This window comes from Lepus europaeus, chromosome 20 (genome assembly GCF_033115175.1).
Source record: "Lepus europaeus isolate LE1 chromosome 20, mLepTim1.pri, whole genome shotgun sequence".
NCBI lineage: Eukaryota > Metazoa > Chordata > Mammalia > Lagomorpha > Leporidae > Lepus > Lepus europaeus.
Window position 1 is genome coordinate 36,196,884 of NC_084846.1, and position 26,064 is coordinate 36,222,947.

The following is a 26,064-nucleotide window of genomic DNA, read 5'->3' on the forward strand; positions in this document are numbered from 1 at the left end:
GCAGAACGATGCGGCCAAACCACAATCCCAGCAGTTTCACCCACTGGATTGATAGACGCACCTGCAGCTGAGATTTTCCTTATTGTTGGTGATGACTTTGAGTTTGGCGAATCGAGAGCTGCTTCTCGTGTGTCCTCTCGTTGAATCGCCCTGTCCCCCGTGAGGGACAACCTCTTTAGCATCCTTGTTTGTAAATGAGGATGAGGCCAAGGGGAGTTAGTAATTCATCCTAGGTCAAACAGCTTGAATTCAAAGCCAGGCCGGTCTGGAACATTCCAGACACCAAGTACTTCGCAACTCCCAACAGGGGAACCTGAACACTGAGTAACTTGGGATAATCAGGTTGACATTAAGCATCTATGTGGTCCTTTGTCATCTTTGCACAAATTCAGAGTTGGCTTTTGCATCCAGGGCTGGGAAGAAACGGCGGATGCTGCCATTTCCCACCTGCTGAAGACCTGCCTGTCGAAGAGCTCAAAGGAGCAGGCTTTGAACCTCAGCAGCCAGCTGGACGCGCCCAAAGACACCAGCCGACTGAAGAAGCACATCACCTTGCTCTGCGACAGGTTGGCCAAAGGTGGCCGTCTCTGCTTAAGTACGGACGCGGCGGCCCCGCAGCCCATGGTCATGCCAGGTAAGGACTCCGGCCGCGCTCCCCACGCACAGCTGTGCTGCCCCCAGGTTACAGGAATGTGTCTGTGGTTGTATTTGGGGTCTCAATTTCATATTAAAGTGATGATAGCCAAGAAAATTGCTTTCACGTGTCCCCTCAGATATCCCAGGATAACCACTTAGATAAATATTCTCGGGGTATTTGCTTGCTAAACAGTTCTGGAATGGTATGTCTTTTTCTTTGCTTTTAAATATATGATCCATTTTGTTTTGCTTCTAACCAATAAAAAGTGGATTAGCGAATAAAAGTATTTTAAGGCAAAGTTTTACTAAATGTGATCTCGTGACACTATATTTCATAAATGTAAATAGCATAATACAAGCAGCTAATGGGATCCAGATGAGACGAGTCCCTTGGCTGTCTGCTTGTATCGTGATCATTGGAATAATGCATGTGCCACAGAGGGAAAGATCATGGATCAAGAGATACGAGCAGGCTTCAGAGGTGATGCACCTGTGGCCAAGGTGGAGTGAGATCCCGGTTAGCCCTGCTTGGCAGGCAGTGGGGGGCATGGGCATCAGGTCTGCTCTTCCTGCGGTGAGCAGGGCTGAGCAGTCAGATGTACTGTACTCGGGTTCCTTGAAAGCAGCAGTGCCCAACTCTCATTTCCCTTCTCCTGTCTATGGCAAAAGTCAGCAGGATAACACGAATGGGTGGGTGACGTCTGGCAGCTGTGGCATCCATGTCCTCCTAAAGCAAGGGGCATGGTATGAGACATGATTTCATTTTTCTCTTCTTCCTTCTCATCCTCCTTTTGTTCATTCCCCCTCACCTCCATATGGATGTTTTGGCTGTTGCCCTCTTTTCACCCACAATCAGCATTCCTAGAAGCAAAAAGGAATGCAAGCAAAATCCTAAAACCATAAATGTGGAGGCAGTGTAGCATCTTTAATAAGCAGACTCTGGAAGCAGACAGGCTCATGTTTGGGGCCTGCCTCTATCCCGTCTTCCTTATCAACCCTCGATGTGTTACTTACCTTTCCAGTCTCCCTTTCTCTCTCTAGAAGGTGCTTTTAGGCATGCTGGCCTTGTTTCTGGGGACTTACGTGTTTGTAAGGCAGCGAGCTCAATCCTCAGAATAGAGTCACACTTAAAATCTCCTACTGTTATTGCTACCATTGTTATGGCTATACGTATGATTGAGGCTCTAAATGCAGGGGTGAGAAAACAGGTGGTTTGAGATCATGGGATTTTATATCCTCTGATTCGACATATTTTATCTTAACTACACACAGATTGAACCCAGCATGTACTCCCCAAAGACTGTTTCTTATTTGGCTCTTCAGAATCGAAAGGCCTTGCCCCAGAGAAGCAGTTCTGATGCTGTTCGCCTTAGTGGGTGCTGTCTCCATCTTGCCCTTGTAACATGCCCCTACCTGCTCCTTGGGCCTCCTCAAATCTGGCCTTGTCCACTGATACAGGATTATTTTCCTAAGAAATAAGTCTTATGGCTTAATGAGATGACAAATGAAAAATATTCACTATTCATCTGAACTCAATCTGTGATGGGAGTTCAAAATGTTCATGGAAAATGGAATTCGGAGATGAATTTACTTTGGGGCAAAAAATTGAGAAATCTGTTTAGGGTTCCCAAAATATTCATGGAAAATGTGTATTACAAAAAAAATTATGCATGGATTTCAGAAATCTTGGGCACTATAATAAACTTACCCTTTAATTGCATTTCCCATGAACTTTTTGCAGTAACCTTGTATGACTCGCCTTCCATGCCTGTCCACAGAAAAGCAAAGGGGGCTTGAGGGAAAATGGCAAGTCTATGAAAGAGGACTTTTGAAGGGGATTGGGTCAGCTGTCCTGATTACTGGTTTCCTGTCGGTCCAGGCCTCTGCAGCCCTGAGCAACCTGTCCAGACACGGTCTGAGCCTCGTTGGGAACAGCCATTAGGAGACGAGTGGCAGTGCTGTGAGCACCAATCTGACACCTGGAGAGAGCACGTGGTCCTTTAGTCACACTTATCGATCATGGAACTTTAGTCATGTTCATTCCAATAACTAGATTTGTAAGCAACTTGTGGGTTATGTCTATATCTAGGATATGGAACATTTCAGTCCTCAGTGCTGTATTTTTGAATGTTTAGAAAGCAGGAGCAGCTCCGGATTCTGTCCCGGTTGCCCCTCTTCCAGGCCAGCTCTCTGCTGTGGCCTGGGAGTGCAGTGGAGGATAGCCCAAGTGCTTGGGCCCTGCACCCCATGGGAGACCAGGAGAAGCACCTGGCTCCTGCCTTCGGATCAGCGCGGTGCGCCGGCTGCAGTGCGCCGGCCACGGCGGCCATTGGAGGGTGAACCAATGGCAAAGGAAGACCTTTCTCTCTGTCTCTTTCTCTCTCACTGTCCACTCTGCCTGTCAAAGAAAAAAAAAAAAGGCAGGAGCAGAAGAAAGAAGGAAGAATGAAGAAAGTCAGAAAGATGGAAAATGTATTTACAGCCAGGAGAGAGTAAACCAGGCTTACGCCTCTCATGCCCAACACTGAGAGACAGAGGCTGTTGGTGTGCCTCATGGTCATGGTCACAGTGCCTTTTTTCTTTGCTTGCTGGTGACCCCCTTGTGGGGCTCTGTGATTGAGTGACTCTCAATCTAATCACAACAATGAGGCCTTAACAAATTATTCAATCCATGTTCTCTGTCACTAACATGCTCAGTTATTGCCTCTAACCCAGAGCTCACAATGTTTCATGCACTTTATCCCTGGACTTAGCACATTTTTGAGGTAGAAAAGACATGTAGAATTATTACTGTATTACAAATAGAAAACAGGGGCAGGGAAAACAAGATCTCTTGCCCAAAGTTACATAGTTACTGGAAGGGTTCGGTCTAGAATCCAAGTCTCCTAGCCCACGGTGCATCCATCTAGACCACACAGACCACAGTGGTGCACAGTCGTTTCTGGCCAGATCCTCCTCTTGGGTAAGCTATTCTTGATCTGGCCTCTTGTCACTTAAATGGGTCCAACAGCGGGGGAGGAGGAGAACAAACAGTTTTACATAGTAGTCTCATTCCTTTGCCGTGAAGAATATATTAAAGGTTTATTTTACATTTGTTTTGTGCTTAATTTTTATTTCTATAAATTACATGATATCCCAGAGATAATAAGAAATACTTTTATTTCTGCTTCAGCCCCTTAAATCATGCAACTTACCATGTTAGTTTATCTTAAATAGTTGTATCTGAATGTTTGAAGGTAAAACAGCACAGCAGAAAGGAGGGTCTCGCTAAACACATAAGCACACAGGCATTTTTCAGCCCTGATCTAGTTTTATGCTCTCGATGGGAACCTAGAAATTAGCTGGTTCAGCTCCCTCACTTAACAGCTGAGGTTAGGAAGGCCTAAGGAGGGAAAGTGACAAGTGGTTAGGATTAAAAGGCTGGAGTGTGTGTAGTTTTACCATGTTCCCTATTAAATTGCAGATGGATAAACATCTCCGAACAGAAAGCCCTTGGTCCTTTCTAGCCCTGTGACTTTATGAGCCCAGCACCTTGGAGATGCCCTTTCGTTGCTCCAGCGAAGGCCACGATGACGGCATCCTCCCTGGTGTCCAGGCTCTGGAAGTCTTTTCCACTAGGAATTGCCTGGTGGATTTTTCTCCGCATTTCTTTTGCTTACATTTATCTGCTGTCAGATTTTGCTTAACCTTTTCTGGGAACTTTTTTTTTTTTTTTAATTGCAGAACCATCAATCTATTTCTCTTATTTGCAGCTTTGATATCTGTATCTTTTCTGCTGAGAAATATGGTTTGTAAGAAGTCTACCTATATGGAAACGTCTCTTTTTCCAGTCTTAGCTGTATGCATTGTACCCTTAGAGCAAGAGTCATAGAGGGCCACCGGGACAGCATTAAAAACATCAGGGCACTGTTAAAAAATCTGCATGTGAATGATGCAGTGGTCTGTCACCTTCTCATACTTGTATTTACCTGTTTTGTACTTGTAGGTATTTGGGGCTAAGTATTTGCCTTAGTTTGCTGAAGGCTTCCTTTTATGGCCTCCATGTCTAGGACAATATTTCAAGGACAGTCTTTTAGCAGCCCTAATTACAGCCTAGATTTGAATCTTTCAAGCACATATGCACAACTAAATATATGTGAGGACATGGGTAGCCCTATCATTTAACCCATGATTTTGGAGGCTAATCATTTTAGCCTCATGGATATTGGAATATGAATAATTTTTTAAAGGTTTTTTAAGATTTTATTTATTTATTTGACAGGTAGAGTTACAGACAGTGAGAGAGAGAGACAGAGAGAAAGGTCTTTCTTCCGTTGGTTCACTCCCCAAATGGCCGAAACAGCTGGAGCTGCGCCGGTCTGAAGCCAGGAGTCAGGAGCTTCTTCCTGGTCTCCCATGCGGTGCAGGGGCCCAAGTACTTGGGCCATCTTCTACTGCTTTCCCAGGCCACAGCAGAGAGCTGGACCTGAAGAGGAGCAGCCGGCACTAGAACGGGTGCCCATACGGGATGCTAGCACCGCAGGCGGAGGATTAACCTAGTGCACCATGGCGCCAGCCCTGGAATATGAATCATTAATAACCTCATGATCGTGTCTTATTTTGGTTAAGCATCTTTCATCTAAGTGGTGTTGTGCTCACCAAGAAGCCATATAGGTAAGTGATAGCATGTGCTGTGCAAGCTTGGCCAGCAAATTGTGTGAGCGCCCCAGCAAGGCAGGCAGAGCAAGCTGAGTGAGGAGAAAGGGCTTAAAGATGGTGCAGGCTGACCAAGGGCTGCAGTGAAATGTTCTCTTCCTGAGATCACGTGCCTCAGAAGTCATAATGGGACATAGCTTCAGCTGTATTTGCTTTGGCATTGCCAGATTTCTGGGCCAGAAACAAGCCAAGAAAGAGAGGGAGAAAAAAAAGGAAGCAAAAAGATTTGATAAACATGAGTGTCTTCATGAACATGAATCAGAAAAATTATTATTTTGAGATGTAATCTGGACCACCCAGGTATAAGAATTTTGTATATCTTTAATATATTAAGTAGATAGGAAAACAGTATAAATCTCAATACAGAGTATACTTTTGAATAAGGTATCTTAGCCTATCTTTTGGGGAATTTTAAAATTTAAAATTTCCACTTTTTAGTCTTTTAAATCTGAGTTAATGACCATTTTCCCATAAGGGTTTGATGTTATGTTGAGGCTACTTCCAAATGGCACATTTCAACAGAATTTAGTTAATTCTCCAAGATCTAAGATGTTTGATAAGACATTTGGTGTTCACTTTCATATGGTCAGTAAAATTTCACTGTTAGTTCTACACTTTGGTTTTCTAAGTTTGACGTCTTTCCTTGGGAAATTTAGGTGAATTGAATATGGGGTAGACCTCAGGAAAAAGTACTTTTTGGCATCTGAATCTGTGTTCCCTACAGAGAATGTGATACTTTGTACATTTAAAAAAAGGGAGAAGGGTGTCTTCCAAAACAAGAAAATACCATTGTGAAATGGACTTTGAGGTCAGAAGCGTTCACAGGCTCCAGAGCTAGTTTGATGCTTTACCAGCTATGTGATAAGCAGCAAGTTTCTTTGCCTGTCTACTTTCTAATTTTCTCAGCTATAAGTAGGAATAAGAATGACATTTTTACTCTAGGGTTGTTGCCAAATGAAATATAGTAGTACATGGAAAATGCTTGAGTAAGTGCCTGACACATAACCAATTCCCACTAAATCTAAGCTTTTCATAGTAATAAGAATAAATACTAATGTAAAATCCCAAAGGTACCTGGGTGAACTTGACAAGGATTCTAGCATTGAATTAGTAGAGTAAACATGTAAGCTTAGAAGGAAACATTTTATACTCTTTTAAAAGTTTTCCTTTTCAGAATGTTTGTTATGAAGTAACAGTGAATGACCCTGGTACGATTACAGAAAAGGACAAAGTTCAGAACTGATTAAACTATGGAAGGTTTGAGGAATCAGAAAAAGGCAACCTGATCTGAGACCAACATTTCATTGTAGATATTGGGAAAGCAAGACTTTCTTGGGGAGCATGTACAATTAAAATTAATAAGTTTGTCTTATAATTGTGAAAATTTATTTCTACAATAATATGCTAATTCTTGGAGCATTGACTGAGATCTTTGTTTCACTTTTGGCAAGATGGTACACACTCAGATCTGGCCCGATAGCACCTTTACAAAGAGAATCCTTTTTAGGAGAGAATATTCCAAGGTATCATCTGTTTCTTTTAATCCTTTGATATGCAAATTGTCTTCTTCAGAAATATCTATCATGTCATCATTCTTGTCAGTTTTCTTCCCTTCATTGTTGACTATCTGCCAGATTTTCACTGGTCATTGGCCCTGTACATTACGGGAGCGATTCTCCAACAACGCTTTAACTCCATTAAGTCTTGGATGAATTTACAAGACTTGTAGTTTCCTTCTATAGCCGATTTATGGTGAATTTACAGTAATTTCCATCAGTTATAGAAATTAACCAATCAAATACTGGTAGCAGGCAGGGGCTGGTGTGTTAAATGTAGAAGGATATTTAAGTAGAGACTACTTTTATAAGTAGTCAGTTCATCTTTGAGTATCTTTGCAGTATGCTTTTGTTTTTCTAACTTCCTTAAGTAGAGGTCTTGCCCCTCTCCCCCAATTATATATGTAAGAATTTGGAATGTGCTAGCCCTAACTGACCACATGTGCTAATGTGGCATTCCAAAGCTATGGAGAGAGTACAAGATGAATTAGTTCAGAGATGGTGTTGGGAACTGGCCAACAGCTTGGAGACAAAGAAATAGATTTCCTAGCTTATACCGTATGCCACAGTACATTTTCAGTGAATAAGTGATTTATTTTTTGAAAGATTTGTTTTATTTGAAAGCACAGTTACAGAGAGGCAGAGGCAGAGAGAAAGAGGTCTTCCATCCACTGGTTCATTCCCCCAGATGGCTCCAACAGTTGGAGCTGTGCCGATCCGAAGCCAGGAGCTTCTTCTGGGTCTCCCACACTGATGCAGGGGCCCAAGGAGCTGGGCCATCTTCTGCTTTCCCAGTCCATAACAGAGAGCTGGGTCTGAAGTGGAGCAGCCGGGACTTGAACTGGCACCCACACGGGATACCAGCACTGCAGGCGGTGGCTTTACCCATCACGCCACAGCGCCAGGCCCCGTGAATTAAGTGATTTAAATGTGAAAAAATGAAGTCACAAAAACATAGAAACAAAGATAGGGGAGTTAGTCTAAGTAAGTCAACAAAGGCAGAAAACAACAAAAACCTGACTTTCAATTATATATTTCTCAAAATCTGCTCCAGGGAAGTATAGACCAGTGCATGTGTTAGCAGTGATTATCCCTGGGTGGTTGAGTTACCAGTGGTATCCAGGTCTTCTCTGTTGATTCGTTTTCTGGGTACATCACATATACCTTTTATAAGGAGGCACTGGGGTAGAAAATACCAACAGGAGAAAATGGTGTGTGTATGTATACAATGTCCACATATGAAGTGGATATTGCAAAATGCTAAAAAGAAAAAAAAACCCTGCAAATTAATACATCAAAAAAGAAAATACTAACACAAGGACAACTATATAATTATATTGGAAATGGTGGTAAGGAAACAGGAGCCAAGTTCAAATATCAGGAAAATCATTTTTTTCTCAAAAGGAAGTAAGTTATTAAAGGGCAATGCCCATGTGTTGATGGGTCTTGTTTGTATTTCAGTTTTGATAAACTAAAGTTCTCTGCAGAAATATGTGCAGCTGGGTTATGACTTCTCCCTCCTTCCCATCTCCACTTCCCCTCTGAGCATAGGCTGAGTCATGCCAGTTACTGATCCCTGAGTAATGTGTCACCTTGTCACAGTGACTTCGTGATTGCTGAGTCTGGTGAACACTTTGCAGCATGTTACAAAGAGACCATTGTTTCTTAGAACATTCTCATTCACCTGCTTCTTTTTCACAATGGACACTCTTGCTGTCTCTCTTTGTCTTAGCTAGTCTGGGTTGTGCCTTCTGTTTGCTTTTCCTGTCTCTTGACTCTTGGTGCCCCATCTCCCTGTTCCCTAGGACAGTATCACCCACCTGCCATGGAATTGCATATACTTCTAGCTGTGTACCTGCCCGTCAGCTTCTTCTCCAGGTTCCACCAGTACTCTATAGACCTCTCCTGAGAGAATTCGCCCCCTCCTGTGTGTCCCATTCGAGTGGATGACATTACCTGATGCTCGGGTCAGGGCAGTAACAATTCTGACTTTGTTTCTCTTACACTGTATTCAGTCATTCACCAAGACATGACGGTGGTACCTACCCAAAAATATCTCGTATCTGTCCACACTGCTTTGCTGAAACAGCCCAATAATAACCTCCTTATCAAGAGTCCTCCTTGATTTTTAGTGCTACTACTGAAAACCTTATGAGTGTTCATTGTACTATTATAGCTAAAAAGTAGAAATAATCCAAATACCCATAAACTGATGAGTGAATAAATTAATATATCCACACAAGGAATATTCTTTAGTAATAAGAACTGATACATGCTACAACATGGCTGGACCTTGGAAACCTGCTAAATGAAGGAAACCAGTCACAAAAGACCACATATTATATAATTCCATTCATCATATAAAATGTCCAGGATAGGCAAATTCATAGAGACAGAAAACTTATTAGTGGTTGCCGAGGACTAAGGGTGGAGGAATGGAGAGTGAAAGCTTCTCTTCTGAAATTAGGCTGTGGTGATGGTGGCACAGCTCCTAGAATATACTCAAAACCATTGAATGCATATTTGGAAAGGTTTATAAGTAAGTTACATCTCAAAGTTAAGAATTCATATTTTATTATGAAAATAAAACATGTTATTTGTACATATTTAGAAAATCCAGATGAACAGAAGAAAATTTTAAATCACCAGTACTCCTACTCTGATATAAACTCAGCTATAAATTTCTGTGTATTGTAGACACACATGCCGATGTATATGTGTACATGTATCTGTGTCCTTTCAGTATTTTTTTCTTTGCATATGTCTACTTTTATAGAAATTGTATCATTGCACCTTCTGCTTTATAACACGTTTATAAATTTCACTATGTTATTATTAAGTGATGTTATTTTAATAGTTACACCCTTAGCTAGTCCCCTTTGGCCAAACATACAGTTGGTATGATGTTGGTATGATGCACAGCAAATATTCTACTAGCTGAATGTGTATATCTTGATGGATTTATACTTCCTATGAAAATATTGTGGATCTGGTTATGTTAATTCCTTGCTTAAAAGATTTATAGTACCCTGTTATTTATCATATTAAAAGTCCTAAACTAAATAATTACTGAATAATTCTATATTATCCTTCTAGCCCTATCTCCTACACTTTCACCCTTAAGACCCTTTACTGATACTGAACTACTCAGAATTCTCCAAGTTCTGTACTTTTGTATCCTTGATGTTGAGAAGTAGTCTTGGTGTGATATTAAACTTGCCACTAATTTGAGAAGACCTAGCTGCAATAATTTTCCAAGAAGCATTACCTGGGTCTCCTGGCACTACTAGTCACTCTCTTCTGTTGCTCCCTGGTCTCCTGGGCATAGGGCCATTACAGTACTTATCTTAGGGTAACATATAATACTTTCATTCCATCTCTCACCAGTGGATAGAAAGATTTAGAGATTTGTTGTATTCCTTGTGACCCCAGCATCCCACTTTTGTTCCCCCTATACACACACAGGTGATATACACTGTATATTTTAAAAACTTTTATTTTGACATAAACATGGGCTCATAGGATGGTGCAAAGATAGTATGTAGAATTGTATATAGGGTTCACTCAGCTTCCCCTAATGGTGACATCTTATATAGTTGCAGTATAATATCAAGTCTAGGAAATTGAAATTGGTCTACCGTATATTTCTGGAATGAATCAACAGAGCTTTTTATAAGAGGATAAGTCTTAAAGTATGCATAAATTTTTGACTTTAGAAAAGGTAGTGGCAGACATTATAGACAGAGTTTGTGATCTGCCAATGATGTGAATCTGTAAGTAAACTGATTAAGATCCAGATTAGAAATTCATCTGGGTAGATAAGTAAGCATCAGCTGATGATAGGGTCTTAAAAAGCTAGACCAAGGAGTTTGAGCTTGATGCAGATGGTAATAGGAGCTATTGTAAGTTCTTGAGTGTTTTGTAAATACTAGACTCATGGTGGTATGCTGAATGGAGCAACGTTATGAAAAATAGGGAATTATATACATAGCCCACCCAACTTTTTAATGCTTTTGATGGAAATGATTGTGAAGTGAATTTTGTTTATATGGATAATATGCTTTATTTCTTCACAATGAAGTTGAGATCATAAAGATACACTCAACAAGAGATACAAATTAGCATCTGGTTCTGAGGGATTTTAGCTTAAGGGGGCTATTGATGCTGGAAACATAGATTTTGATATCCTCAGATCAGAGGTCATTATTGGTACCTCGAAACTGGATCAAACCTTTGAGGATATGAAGTTAAATGAGAGAAGCATTGGATTTGAGACCTGGCTGTAGAGCTATGATTGGGGACAAGAAGAAGGACACTGTAGGGAGCAGTTAGTTTTAAGGAATAAACAGAAGAGGTGGTGTTAGTACTATCAAGAACAAAGAAAGTCAAGAAACATCTCTTCTGTAACTGGAAGAAACAGTATAGGAAGGCAGATGATAAAAAACATAGGCTATTATAAGGCTTTATTTCCTTTTTTTTCCCTTGAAAAATTATTTAGAGATGTTTGAAGGTCAGTAAGTATAGGAAGATGACTGACGAAATTCAAAGTTTGTGTTAAATGGGAAACTTTGGGGAGACAGAAGGAATAATCTAGATTATAGGTAGACTGAACAGAGTTGCTATTTCAAAAGAGCAAAAGTAATAACTTTAAGTGTATATTGGGATTTTTAGAGATTTTAAAGAAGAGAAAGGTTTTGTGACGTCTACCCATGTAAAACTTTAGGGAAATGAAGTATATGTTAACTTTGAAAGAGCAAGAAGATGTGAATGAGGTAAGTCCACAGTGGTTCACAGCAGCCAATGAGGGGTGGACAAGCTGAGCCATTTAGCAATTGTGCAGCTCCTTTTTCTTCTGTAGTCACAGTTTTCTTGGTTGAAAAGTTGCTAACACCTCCTTGTTTTGAACTAACAAGTTGTTTCAAAATTGCCTTGAAAATCAAATTATATTGTCTAAATAAGGGAAGCATTCAGTTTTTAATAGGATAAACATTCTTATCCATTTTAATAGGGAGTGCATAATGAGATGAATGGGAGGTTAGTGGAAGAATATTTGAATCTAGGATTAGAGTTGGATTTGACAGGAGAAGCAATTAGGAGCAACTGCAGGGGAAAGTCTACCATAAAAGACCTAATAGAATAACATTCTCCCTGTGTGTACTTAGCAAATACTTGTTGATAGACACGTTGGCTAGTAATTAATTACAATGTGATGACCGAAGACCAACTTCTTGGAAGTGGGGTTGTTAATACAGGAATAGAATACCAGGGGAGTTTGAGGAATTTCCTTCCCTGCAGATGTTTATACTAATGTGGATACTCAAGAGTCTAAAGATAATTTAGGGAAAAACCCTGTCTGGAAGCAGGGGGATAAATGAAATTACTTTTGAAAGAAATCACTATTCCTATTTCTTTAATCATATCATATGGACAAATGTGAACAGTACCCAGCTATAAGCATGAGCTGTCTCTTCTTTGGACTCCTCTCATAGGAAATATTACAATGGATACCATAAGTGTGTGTAATTTTCAGTGTCTGTAACAATTGCATAGCTTGGCCAAAAGAAAGACTGTCTCGGTAACCCTGGAGCATCCCTCAGGAAGGTATTTATCTTTGAGGCTGTGTGTCATATCAGAAATAACTTTTCTCACACAATCTGACATTTGGGACTGTTTTGTCTTCAAATATGAGAATGAAAGGTTGCTATTTATTCTAGAAATTGCTGGCCATGAAAACAAAATTATGAAGGATTCTACAAATTCACCACAAACTTGTAACACTTTTTTCCCTGTTTTCTTCCTCTCAACTCTTCCCCAGCCCCCAACTTCTACCTCAGTGTTATCTGTCTATACTGTTAGGGTTTTATGGTTTACCTCACATGTACAGTAAACGTATAGCAATGTTCCCTCCCTCTGACTTCTTCTCCCACTATCTGTTATCTTTCTGCGGAATTCGATCTTCTACAACGTGAGTAACTTTCCACTTTGGTATAACTTCATGAATATTATCAAGGCTGTATTTTTAAAACATTTTGCTTTAGATTTTAGGCTGTCTGGATAAGGAATTTTAATTGCATATAAGTAAGTCATCCATCAGTTACTTATGTGAGAACGATCATTACGATTTATTTCATATTCAATTGTTTTTATTAAATTTTAATGTATATACACGATGAGAGTATCCACAAATAAATAGGGCATTCTCAACAATGTGGCTCATTGCTATGGCTCAGTTGTTTTAATTCTGGGCCACACAACTAGCCTAAAGTAGGAGCAACTCGACTTCGGATTCCAAGCAACCCCAGATGACATTCTTTTGCTACTGGCATATTGAAGGAAGCCAGGTCCATGCTGCCAACCTTTAATATTTTTTTTGTGCTAAACTATTTAAAAAAAAGTTTTTACTGTGTTTATTCCAGTAAATTGTAAGAGTAGTCAAACTTTTCTGATTTGTGTGTAGTGTGGGCATTTTTTAAACAATTAAAAATTGGAAGGAAAATTGATGCCCTTGTTTCTGGTGGCTCTCTGTGTATATCAATATCATATTCCAAAAAGTAAATACCTTTACTTGTATGCCTCATACTGTATGTCTCCACTGTGTATGTTTTAAAAAATTTAGCTTCTTATTTTTAAAATGTTTAATTTCTTATTGAAAACTAAATATTTTGGTTAGCTGCAATTTTGTGTTCCACTCAAGTCTGCTTTCTGAGCCATACTCCCGAGTTATGTGGAAAATGTTACTAAAAAGTATAGTGTTGTCCTCTCTAGCTTTCAGAAGCTGGGATTTATGTGGATAGTGATAGTATAGTTTTTATTTAGCACAGGTGTTTGCATGTTGGTTGCTCACAGATATTTTCGATATTTGTTAAAAGTAGGCTTGCAAGAGACTGCAGTAGTAAAATTGGCAAAGACGTGGTGATATTAGTATCATGGCAGGGAGTGCCTGCCTCCAGTTTAGTGCCACTTTAGTCACAGATGAAGTGCCAGTTACCAAGGGCTCAGGTGTAGAAATCTGGCTGAATTACAGTGAAAAAAATGTCCATATAGCACTTAAAAAAAAGGTTATTGGGGCCGGTGCTGTGGCGTAGCAGGTAAAGCCGCCACCTGCAGTGCCAGCATCCCATGTGAACACCGGTTCGAGTCCTGGCTGCTCCACTTCCGATCCAGCTGTCTGCTAAGGCCTGGGAAAGCAGAAGATAGCCCAAGTCCTTGGGCCCCTGCACCCACGTGGGAGACCCCGAAGAAGCTCCTGGCTTCAGATCAGCTCAGCTCTGGCCATTGTGGCCAATTGGGGAGTGAACCAGTAGATGGAAGACCTTTCTCTCTGGCTCTCCTTCTCTCTCTATGTAACTCTGACTTTCAAATAAACTAATTCTTTCAAATAATCTTTTTTTTTTTTAAAGGCAGAGTTAGAGTGAGAGAGATCATCCATCTGCTGGTTCATTCCCTAGATGACTAAGAGGATAAGTCTTCCAACAAGCCAAAGCAATTCTTGAGAAGGTTTCCTAATAAATAATTTGATAAAGTATATGTAGTGATCATTAAAGCATTTTATATCATAAAAGCAGTTTTCACATTATATTTTTGAGTTTATTATTTTTGTGTCACTACTAGTTGGCTACTGTCTGACATCAACTTATTAGACTGTGACATTTGTGGTGGCAAAGACTTTGTCATTCATTTCCACATCTCTGAAATCTGATCACACTGGAACACAAGAACTCAGCAGATTCTTATGGAGTGAATTGAATTGAATCTCTTTCCCAACAGTATCTTCTTCCTCTCTGTTTCAAATCATTCAGTTCTCTACTCCTGCCCACTCAACCTCTGAATTTATACAGTCTACCTCCATCTGTCCCTCCTCCAGGTCTTTGTGCTCTGCTCTTAGCATCCCATGGAATTTTCTCCTAGATCCCTAGTCAGTTCCTAGCCTTGAGTAAATCTTTGCATTTTCTTGGATCTACCCTGGACCTTGAAATTGTTGCTCAACTCAGTAGAAATGACCCAGAGGCAACTCCTTTCATACTATGTGACTTTACCTGGGCTCTTCTTTAATCAGTTCTGCTTGCTTGTTTTGTGTTTATTTCCTATCTCATTTCCAACACAAGCTATTGCCTGTCACTTCTACCAGTCCCTGAAGCTCAAGACCATCCAGAGCCCACTCTACTTTCCATTGAATTGTTTCAAGTTTTCCTTGTCACTGTATTCATCTTTTGTCTTTTCTGTTCTTTCTCAGAAAATTTTCTTGGTCTTAAAACTGAACTCAGACTTACTACTGTGGCCTGCGGGACTCTGCTTTTCCTCTCTGTATCCTCTTCTCCACCAGGAATCTCTCCACAGTCCCCATTACCCTGCGTTAGCCACACAAGTCTCCCTTCACTTCCACTCATCAGGTTGTTTCTCTGTCTGCTCTTTGCATATACCCTTTTTGCCTTGAATTCCGACCTCTTTCCACCCCCAAACAACATTCCCTCCTAGCCCCATCCCTCCCCCCACATGCTCACGGACTTATTTTTATGCATCCTCAGATCTCAACTGACAGGTCATTTCCCTGGAAGAAGTCTTCTGTTCTCACTCATTGTCTCTTGTAACCAAAGTTCAGGCTCATAATTGCATCTTCATTGTGGGCTGGTTTAATATTCCCCACTGTACTCTGACTTTCATAAGGAGGGAGTCCTATCTGCCTTACTCCCAGGTCATCAGCCCAGGGGTTGCCATGAGTGGGAATTCCACAGAATGTGATGCATCCATTGAGTCCTCTCCTATCTCTTGTCCTCAGGGATCTTGCAGTGTCACGTGAGTCTCATTGGACCTATCTCCCTTTCCCATTTCTGTACTCGCTCAGTTCTCGGTTTCAGTAATCCCATGTTGTTGCTCTTCTTAGGCTCCTCCAGAGTTATACATTGTACCAAATATACTGTGTCCTCTTAAATATAAATTTGGCATGAAGCTAAATAACAGCATCTGTAAACACTTTCTCTCTGGCTCAGTAACAAGTTAGGAGCATAATTAGCACACGTGAGTATATGGTTCTTGAGAAGGGGGGAAAGAGATTGATTTATGAAAAAGAACATTTTGTTTCACTTGACAGATTTTTAAAAAAGATTTATTTATTTGAAAGGCAGAGTTACAGTGAGAGAGGGAGAGACAAAGAGATCGTCCATCCACTGATTTCACTCCCCAAATCGCTGCAATGGCCTGTGCTGGGTCAAACCAAAGCCAGGAGTTAGGAACTTAATCTGGGTCTCCCACATGGGTGGCAGGGGCCCAAGCACCTGGACCATTTCCCAGTGCTTTCACAGAGGCATTAGCTGGGATTTGGATCAGAAATGGAGCAGCTGGGACTTGAACCAGTGCTCATGGAAAGCCAGCATCACAGGCAGTGGCTTAACGTGCTGTGCTACCCCCACCCCCAACAGATTTGTTTCTAAATGTACAATGTACCCGCACTGTAGTTGGCATTGGGATATAATGCTTAATGAGTGATGGGATTCCTGCCTTCATGGAGCACACTTTGTGGCAGAGCAGCCAGGTAACAGTTATACAACTAAACAAGAAAATCACAAGTTACATCATGTGCAATGAAACAAACTGGAGTTGGAGTTCTAGCTATTTTAGATAGATGATCGGAGAAGGCTTCTTTGGATAGAAAGAAAATAGGGAAATAGCAGTGCATGAAGAAGGAATAAAATTTAAAGTCTTGGAGGGAATTGAGGGCTTGGCATATTCAAAAGATGTGGCCTCAGAGGCTTGGTGGATAGAGCTAGAGCATGCTGTATTCCTGAAATTCAGTGGTAAAGAATTTAGATGAAAGGTACTTTATGAGGAATTATAAACCATTAGATAATCTTAACCAGGGAAATGACATGCTCTGACCCTTGCTTTTCAAAATTGCGATGGCTATTGTGTGGGGCAATACTGTGGAAATCAAAGGGATGCTATAGGGACTGATGGAGATTTGTAAGCAAGAAACAATGTTGACTGGATTTTTGACGCTGGAGATAGGAGTAGAAAGACCTAAGGCATCTTTTAGAGGCTAGACAACCTAGGGCCTGGTGATGGGGTCACTTGTAAGGGGTGAGATAAAGGGAGGAGACAAAGATGCCTTTGTGACGTTGGCCTTGCTGACAAGGTGGATGGAGTAGTATCGTGAGATGAGGATGTCTGAGTGAAGAACAGATGCGTGTAGGTGGGCAGGGGGAGGGCAGAATCAGAGGTTCGGTGTGGATTCTATTGTGTTTGTGTGGCCTAGTTGGTATCCAGTGGTAGATGTCTGTAGTCTGGAGCTCTGGGAAACATGGGCTGCAGAGGGACTGTCAGCAGACAGCAGCCTCCATAAGGTATTTGAAGCTGGCTGGGGAGAGAAAATAGACACGTCTTGCTCACTTTTTCATGTATATGGAGATAACAGTTATAACCATTGAATCAGACAAGTTCAGTTTTATCTGTTGAATTTGAGTCTTATCTCATGTCTGTCTTTCCTGCAGGATGCCTTCCTTCCCTGAATATTCTACCCTTTGCTGATTAGTCTAATAAATGAGCAACCCCTGCCACCTCCTAACCCCCCAAATGCATAGCTTGTTATTTCTTCAGAGGGAGTCTATATCAGACCCATTCCTAATTAGAACAATCCCAAGCTTTTCGCTTTTGTTCCCAATCATTTATTATATGGCTTGATTATGCCTTATTCTGCCATGAACTGTTAGCTTCATTTAGACCTATTTCTTTGCTCGGCGCCGTCCTCGTCCAGCAAGAGACAGAGACCGAACACTTTGCACGGGGTTCCTTTATTGCTCGGCAAGCAGGAGATCCAGCTTCGATCTCTTCTGGGCAGGAACTTCCCTTACACCCGCGTAGCAAGGGTTTATATGCACAATACACGTCACAAATCAGGTGATAGGCTAGAAGCGCGGGGATAGGACAATCTCGTGGCAAGGCGGGAAGGAGCGAGCTAGAGCGGGAAATCTAAGGCGGGAAGGAGCGAGCAAGAGCGGGAACTCCCTGAGATGAGGAAGAACCCGGAAGCAGGGAGTCGGCGCCATCTTAGGGGCACGGTTCCTCCGGTCTGGTTCCCTACATCTCCCTCCTTTTGTTTTTGCACAAATCACATCCCCGACGGCCCTGGCTCATGAGGGCCGGGAGAATATTTACTAGGCAGAGAGTAGAGGTGCATACCCAGCGTGCTTGTGATCCGTTAGTTACGGAACTTCAAGGGCCTGGCCACAACCCCTGATGTCTCCGTTAGGGATCAGTTTTTATTCCCTTTTGCTGGGGCAGGCTGGGAATTGAACCTGCATGCATATGCATATGCTCTCCCAGGACCCCCGGAACCCCCGGGTGGACTCCTGCTGCAGTACCTTTGGTCTCGCATACCCAGTTTTCGCTCCCCGTCAGGGATGGGTGATACAGCCCAATGAATGAGAGGGGGAACAAGACAACTCGAGGAAGGTGTGTGCCTGATGGAGGCATTGTCCATATGTGAGGCGTGAGTAGGGATGGGGGGACGAGGGTTTTAATCGCTTTGTTAGCTGTTGGTGGCGGAGCTGGTCCTGTGGGCCTCCGCCATCAGAGATATGCACGGGTGCCGTAGTGCGCCAGCACGCCCACTGTCCAGGCGTACCAACACAGGGGGCTGAGAGGTAGGGGGATGAATGGACTACCTGTGGCAAATGGTCAGGACTAGAGGACCTGCGAGTACTTTGTAACTGGGTGGCATAGTACGACTGACCGCCAGAAGTGCATTGGAAGTATGAGGAATCGCAAGAGCTGTGCATGGATTCTTGAAAGGTCGAGCAAGGACAGGAGTGGTTTTTGCTATGGGGATCAGAAACGCGGGGTTTGGGCACACATATGTAGCCGCGTGGTAGGCCGGGGATCCCCTGGAGGGGCAGATATGCAGTTTTGTCCCCACAATCAGCTGTGGCGATGTGAGTACGCTGCAGTACGGTGTTGCTGGTCCCCCCCTTGCAGTCGCAAGGGTTGCCTACGTTCTGCAGTAAAGCAGTGGGGTTGGAGTTAAAGCCCGCATAAGAGCCAGGGAGCAAAGCCGCTGCCAGTATGAAGAAGCGGAAGGGGTGCATCTCACGTCTCGTTGTTTTGTTGCAATTTGTCGTCCTGTGAGAGCGTGGTAATCTCGGTTATCTCGGGGGAGATGTCGTCCGTAGGTGATAGAGGTGTATCTTGCGGCGGCGGGGCTGTTTTTCTGACCAATCTTTCCGGTATCCAGAGAGGTTCTCTTCCAGATTCCTGTGGGAAGACACAGACCGCGCCTCGGTTCCAGCATAATACCGGATCCGGGCCGTACCACTTTCCCGTGAGGACATCTTTCCAACGGACATAGCCTCGTGAAGATGGCTCCTTTAACATGTGTCTCTCAGCGGGGGACATAGAATGATCTGTCAAATTCAAAAAGTTTATAGTAAACAGTGCAAGGGAGAGGCGCATTCGAGGGGTTTTGCCCGTGGCAATTCCCTCCTTTTGTTTTAAGAGAAAAGCCTTGAGGGTTCGATGAGCCCTTTCAATTATGGCCTGTCCCTGAGGGTTATAAGGGATTCCAGTTTTATGTTGTACCTGCATACGGGTGCAGAAATCTTGGAATGATTTACTTGTGTATGCAGGACCATTATCTGTTTTTAAAGTTTTTGGTTTGCCCCAGGCTGCCCATGCAGCAAGGCAGTGATTAATGACATGGGTGGTACGCTCACCCGTCTCCAGAGAAGCAAAAATTACTTGGGAACAGGTGTCAACTGACACATGAACATACTTTAAGGTCCCAAACTCGGATATGTGGGTGACATCCATCTGCCAGATATGTCCTGGTAGTAATCCTCGGGGATTAACCCCCACCGAAGGCACAGGGGTTAAAGTAGGGCATGCGGCACAATGGCGAACAATATCGCGAGCGGCAGCACGAGAAAGACCGAATTTGGCGGCAAGGGTTTTTGCGTTTACATGGAACTCTGAATGAAACTGGATAGCCTGCTCTTCTGGGGAAGAAAATTGGAGTATCCAAATGGGGCGTGTGGCTTGATCAGCTATAGCATTGCCTGTGGTCATGGGTCCAGGTAAGGAAGAATGAGCTCTAATATGAGTAATAAAGAAAGGAGCAGACCGATTCCAAATAGATTTTTGCAGGGTGAGGAAAACTGTCGCTACGGAGGATGAAGAATTGACTAGTCCTGCGGCCTCAAGGATAGACACAGAATTAACCACATAGCGTGAATCAGACACAATATTGACAGGTCCGGGGAAATCAGAGAAGACTTGGTTAACTATAAGAAGTTCAGTTACCTGGGGGGAGTTAGTAGCGAATTGGAATGTTTTTGGCACAGATCCTGAAACAACATATGCACCGACTCCTGTTTTAGAACCGTCGGTATACACTACTGGGGCTCCCTGTAAGGGCTTTTGGGATGTGGACTTTGGAAAAATAACTGGGTGAGACTGAACAAAGGTTAGCAAAGGATCAGAGGGTGTTCTGTTTGTAATAGTTGCGGAAGTGGAGCAGACTAAAACCGCCCAAGCATCAGTACAAGCGATTAGCACACGTACCTGTTCCATGGAATAGGGGACAACAATGGTGGATGGTTCGCGTCCAAAATGTTGGATAGCCCTCTGAATGGCTAGGAGAGTTATCTCCGCCACTGCCACGGGATAGTAACTAATAGATCTAGTAGATGACATTGAGGGATGGATCCAGAGGAGAGGCCCATCCTGCCATAGGACCGCGGTGGGCTGTTTAAGGGTGTCGAGGACCCAAAGAGTAAGGTCTCCCGCAGGGTCCCAACGTTTTAGGGCGGCTTTACTAAGGGCATCGTTGACAATTGACAGTGCTTGTTTGGCCTCAGAGGTGAAGGTTCGGGGGGAAGCAAGATCCGGGTCTCCTTTAAGTATATTAAAGAGGGGCTGCAATGCAGCATTAGGAATGTTAAGGTAGTGCCTAATCCAATTGATATCCCCTAAAAGTTTTTGTAAGTCATTTAGAGTGGAGATAGCATTGATTTTTATTTGAATTTTTTGAGGTCTAATTTGAGTAGGGGCGACTATAGCCCCAAGATAAGAAACTACAGACGACAATTGCACCTTATTAGGTGCAATATGCAGCCCTGCCCCTTCCAGCACTTGTTGGAGTGTACTGTATAAGGCCAGGAGCCTCTCTGCTGTGGGGGCTGCACACAGTAGGTCGTCCATATAATGTAGGCACCTGCAGTCGGAATATCGGTCTCTAAGAGGTTTTAGTACTTGGGCTACATAGACTTGACACATGGTGGGGCTATTAGTCATACCCTGAGGCAAGACTGTCCACTCCCAACGCTTGTCCGGTTGTTCCTGGTTCTGGGTGGGGACAGTAAAAGCAAAACGTGGGGTATCCTTTTTGTCCAATGGAATGGAAAAGAAACAATCCTTAAGATCTATTACAATAACAGGCCATTGGTTGGGAAGTGCCGAAAGCAGAGGAAGACCACGTTGCACAGGGCCCATAGGCTGCATCTGTGCATTGACTGCCCTAAGATCATGTAAGAGTCTCCATTGACCTAATTTTTTGCGGATGGCAAAAATAGGCGTATTCCATGGAGAGGTGGATGGGATCAAATGACCAGCGTTGACCTGCTCCAAGACCAGAGTGTTGACTGCCTCCAGTTTCTCCTGAGATAGGGGCCACTGTGGAACCCAGACGGGTACGTCCGTTAGCCACGAGATGGGTAAAGGCTCCACTGGTTTAGGAGGCGAAACAGTGACCCCTAGGAAAAACCCAGGCCAACTTTACTTGGTCTTTGTTTTGGCTCAATGGGGGAAGGGTGGCCCTGGAGCTGGACACCGAGTCCCTTGCCTGGGACGTAACCCATATTTTGTAGCATAGATCGTACTGCAGGGGAAGTGGTGACCAAAGCAACATCCATTTCGGCCAGGACGTCTCTCCCCCAAAGGGAAATGGGTAGAGGTAAAATGAATGGAGAAAACTGTCCTCTATGACCCTCGCTATCCTGCCATGACAACAAGGCTGCACTGATTTTTGGGAAATGAGCAAAACCAAGTCCTTGCAAGGTTTGTTCCGCCACATTTGTAGGCCATGTACTAGGCCAGTCCTTTGTTGCTATAATGGATTTGTCGGCTCCTGTGTCTAAAAGTCCCTTAATGTCCTTGCCATTAATCTGCAACACTAAAGTGGGACGTTCATTTAAAAGCATATGTAAGCCGGTAAAATTAATGCCAGAGGACCCAAAGTTACCAGCGCCGCGAACGTGGTTTTTAGCTGGGATTAAAGAGTGAAGACTGGGCAGTAATAACATTTGTGCGATACGGTCTCCAGGATTGATTACTAAAGGTCCCTGAGGGGCCTGAACCATGATCTTTACTTTACCAGTGAAATCAGAGTCAACTACCCCGGGGATCACAGCTAGCCCTCGGAGGGCGGCGGAGGACCGACCCAACACTAATCCAACCGAATCCGGGGGCAGAGGACCGGAGCAGTCGCTCTCCACTAATTGTACCCCCATCTCCGGAGTTAAGAGGAGAGGGGAGGTGGCGCGGAGGTCCAGGCCTGCGGACCCGTGAGTGGCACGGGCTGAGGGTGCACTGGGTGTAGCGCAGACACGGGAGGTGGAACCTGAGAGTAGATTTGATTTTGGGGGCTCCTCGCTGGGTTGGGGAGCCCCCTCTGGCCGTTTTTTGGCCCCTGGGCGCTACCTGTAAGTGGGTTGCCATCGATATCGAAAGCAGAACGGCATACCTCTGCCCTATGAGGGCCCTTGCGGCAACGGCGACAAGGCTCTATGCCTGAAGGCTGTGCCGTGGAATACCCATGGCTGAGATTGGGGCAATCGCGTTTTCTGTGACCCGGTTGATGACATTGGAAGCAAAGTCCTGAAGATATGGGGGGTCGGGTCGATTTAGATTTTGGACTGTTTTCTTTGACTTTTGCCAGCATCGCAGCTAGGCCCGCATTAGTAAGTGGCCCACCGGTATCTCTGCAGTATTTTAACCAGGAGTCCAGAGATTTATGTCTATATTGTCGAAGAATGTTTTTGCACTCTTTATTAGCCTGCTCAAAAATAATTTGTTTGACCAGTGGCTGAACGTCAACCTCGGAAGGGAAAATACGCGACGCAGCCTCAAGTATGCGAGCGACAAAATCAGCGAAGGGTTCGGCCGTGCCCTGAACGATCTTGGTGAGGTGGCTAGCTGAGTCACTTGGATTGGACGCCTGCCTCCACGCACGTTGGGCACAGTTGGAAATTTGCCTGTATACTTGTCTAGGGAATTGGGTCTGGTCAGCCTGATAAGGTCCACGCCCTAAAAGCATATCAGCATTCCACGTAGGGTGGCCGTCCTCAGCATTTTCATCTGCCTGGTCATGACAGCACTCTGTATTCATAGATTGCCACAAAAGAAAGCCGCCTGGACTTAAACAGGCCCGAGCCAATTGGGTCCAGTCGCTAGGTGTTAAAATGGACTGGCCGACTGATTCAAGGAGTGACAATGTGAATGGGGCTGTGGGTCCATAGTCATGGACCGCAGCCTTAAGTTGTTTTAATACTGTCATGTCCAATGGTTCGTGCCGGGCCTCTCGCGTGCCCAAAGCCAAAACAGGGTAAGCCTGAGCGGGGGCAGCGGGAGCGCCAGTTCGCAACTGTTTCCAGGCTTGTTGATGAAACTGTCTGCCTGAAAAAGGTGGCACATTTGGGACGTTTAATGGCCATGGCGGCACGGGTGTTAGATGGGGCTGAGGCACGCCTACATGACCGCCAGTAGGAGGCGCTGCGTCTTTAATCTGATGGGCGGGCACGACATCGATAGGAGGAGCCGTAGGCACTAGAGGGCGTAAACAGGCATCTTTTAACTTTTGCCGCAGCTGCGCATACGTAGGAGGCGGGGATTTAGGATCGCCGTCCCCTTCCCCCTCAGACTCAGAGGAGGCGGAGCCACATTCGGAGCCTGAGGCCAGTGAGGAAGTCTGGCATCCCGTGTCCTTAAATTGTATGAGGTCCCGGGCGCCGTCCGAGCTCTGAGAACGAACTTCCTCGAGAGCCTCGCGAACCGCCGTAAGAGTCGGGCGGTCCGCTCCCACCGACCTCTCCTCTTGGAGGCACGCCCGCAGTAGTTCCCATAAGGGGAGAACAACGGGGTCGATATCGGGTTCCTGGGGATCGTTAACTGTGCGCCGGAGATCCTTTCCTAATTTCTCCCAAGACTCAAGAGTTATTTGGCCCTCGTGGGTGAGCCACGGCGCAAAGAAATCAACACTTCCAAGGAACCTGACAAGTGTGGTCTTAGAAACCTTAATCCCTTTGCTACGCAATAATGCTTTTAACGGATTAAGCAACATTGAATGGCTAGATGAATTTCCCATTTTCAGTTTAAAGCGGGAAGACACGTCCGCTATCTTATTTTCAGTTTAAAGCGGGGGAACAAGTCTGCTATTCTTTCAGTTTAAAGCGGGGAAACAAGTCTGCTATTCTTTCAGTTTAAAGCGGGGAAACACGTCCGCTATCTTAGGGTGCGTCCACCCTCCAACCACGAGATATACCTCACTCGCGGGGCCCAGACGGTAAGACTGACCTCGCTTACCTTCTACTTACCGGGCAACGTAGAGGAAGTCCCCCGTACGGGCCACCAGCTGCTCGGCGCCGTCCTCGTCCAGCAAGAGACAGAGACCGAACACTTTGCACGGGGTTCCTTTATTGCTCGGCAAGCAGGAGATCCAGCTTCGATCTCTTCTGGGCAGGAACTTCCCTTACACCCGCGTAGCAAGGGTTTATATGCACAATACACGTCACAAATCAGGTGATAGGCTAGAAGCGCGGGGATAGGACAATCTCGTGGCAAGGCGGGAAGGAGCGAGCTAGAGCGGGAAATCTAAGGCGGGAAGGAGCGAGCAAGAGCGGGAACTCCCTGAGATGAGGAAGAACCCGGAAGCAGGGAGTCGGCGCCATCTTAGGGGCACGGTTCCTCCGGTCTGGTTCCCTACATTTCTTTACTCATTTCTTCCTTAGATTCTGGGCACTATAACAGGCAGTACAAAATAATGGTGAGCAAAAGAGACCTGGTATCTGCTGTCATTGAGTCAATTTTTTTTTCATTTAATGAAATAATCATATAATTACTCAGTGACAGAATGTGGAAACAACTATGGAGGTAAGAGATGGTGGAAGCTAACACTTGGGAAGCAACATTGAGAATGAAGAGGAGTATATAGGTATAATAAATTTTTCAGGAGACAAACCTGCAGGATTTGGTAATTGGTTGGAGATAAACATTGAGACAGAGAGGTGCCAGGGGGCTGGATCCTGGATTTCTGGTTCTAGCTAGCCTATGTGCCATTCATTGAGAAGGCATCTTGAGAAGTAAACAAAGTTAGAAACAGATGAACTCCTGGAGATTAAATAGTTAGTAATTTCATATGATTCAACTGAATAGTTTACTGCCAGTGATTTCCATTGGTGCTTCATGGAAATCTGTTTCTCTGATTGCTGGTATGTATGTATGTAGAAAATACCTGATTACTATTTTGATTCATACATCTGATAACACTTGTCAGGGTACAATGATATATGGTAGTTCATATTTGGATTACCAATGCCACTAAGTGATTTCTTTGATCAGATCAGACTAATTCTTATGGGTTAATTTATTGTCTACAAAACTTCATTAGACAACAAGGGCGACAAGAATGAGCAAGTTTATTAGCAAGGTAAATTATATGTTCCAACATACTAGTGGAATATATTTCCTATCTGATACAACTTCTTAATTAAGTTGTGAAAACCCTGTTGCTTCTTGTGTTACATGGTATTTAGTTGAACCTCAAGTAAAATACAAAGATGATAAATCCACAAGTGTTTTTCCAGTCTTAAAATTAGCTTTTTTGGGGGCTGGCGCTCTGTCATAGTGGGCAAAGCCACCGCCTGCATTGCCGGCATCCCATATGGGCACTGGTTCAAGTCTTAGCTGCTCCACTTCCTGTCCAGCTCTCTACTATGGTCTGGGAAAGCAGTGGAAGATGGCCCATGTCCTTGGGCTCCTGCACCCATATGGGAGACCCAGAGGAAGCTCCTGGCTCCTGGCTTCAGATCTGCACAGCTCTGGCCGTTGTGGCCGATTGGGGAGTGAACCAGTGGATGGAAAATCGATCGATCTCTCTCTCTCTCTCTCTCTCTCTCTGCCTCTCCTTTTCTCTCTG

General features: G+C 43.9%; 1 protein-coding gene across 4 annotated transcripts in view; it reads left to right on the forward strand.

Annotated features, from left to right (window-relative positions):
* BBS9 (Bardet-Biedl syndrome 9) overlaps positions 1 to 26,064 on the forward strand; it is a 445,045-nt gene that overhangs the window by 373,768 nt on the left and 45,213 nt on the right. For all 4 annotated transcript variants that reach the window (XM_062178843.1, XM_062178842.1, XM_062178845.1 and 1 more), the window contains one exon: positions 412 to 634. In XM_062178843.1, the coding sequence (XP_062034827.1) occupies positions 412 to 634 (223 nt within the window). The remainder of the gene's footprint in view (positions 1 to 411; positions 635 to 26,064) is intronic.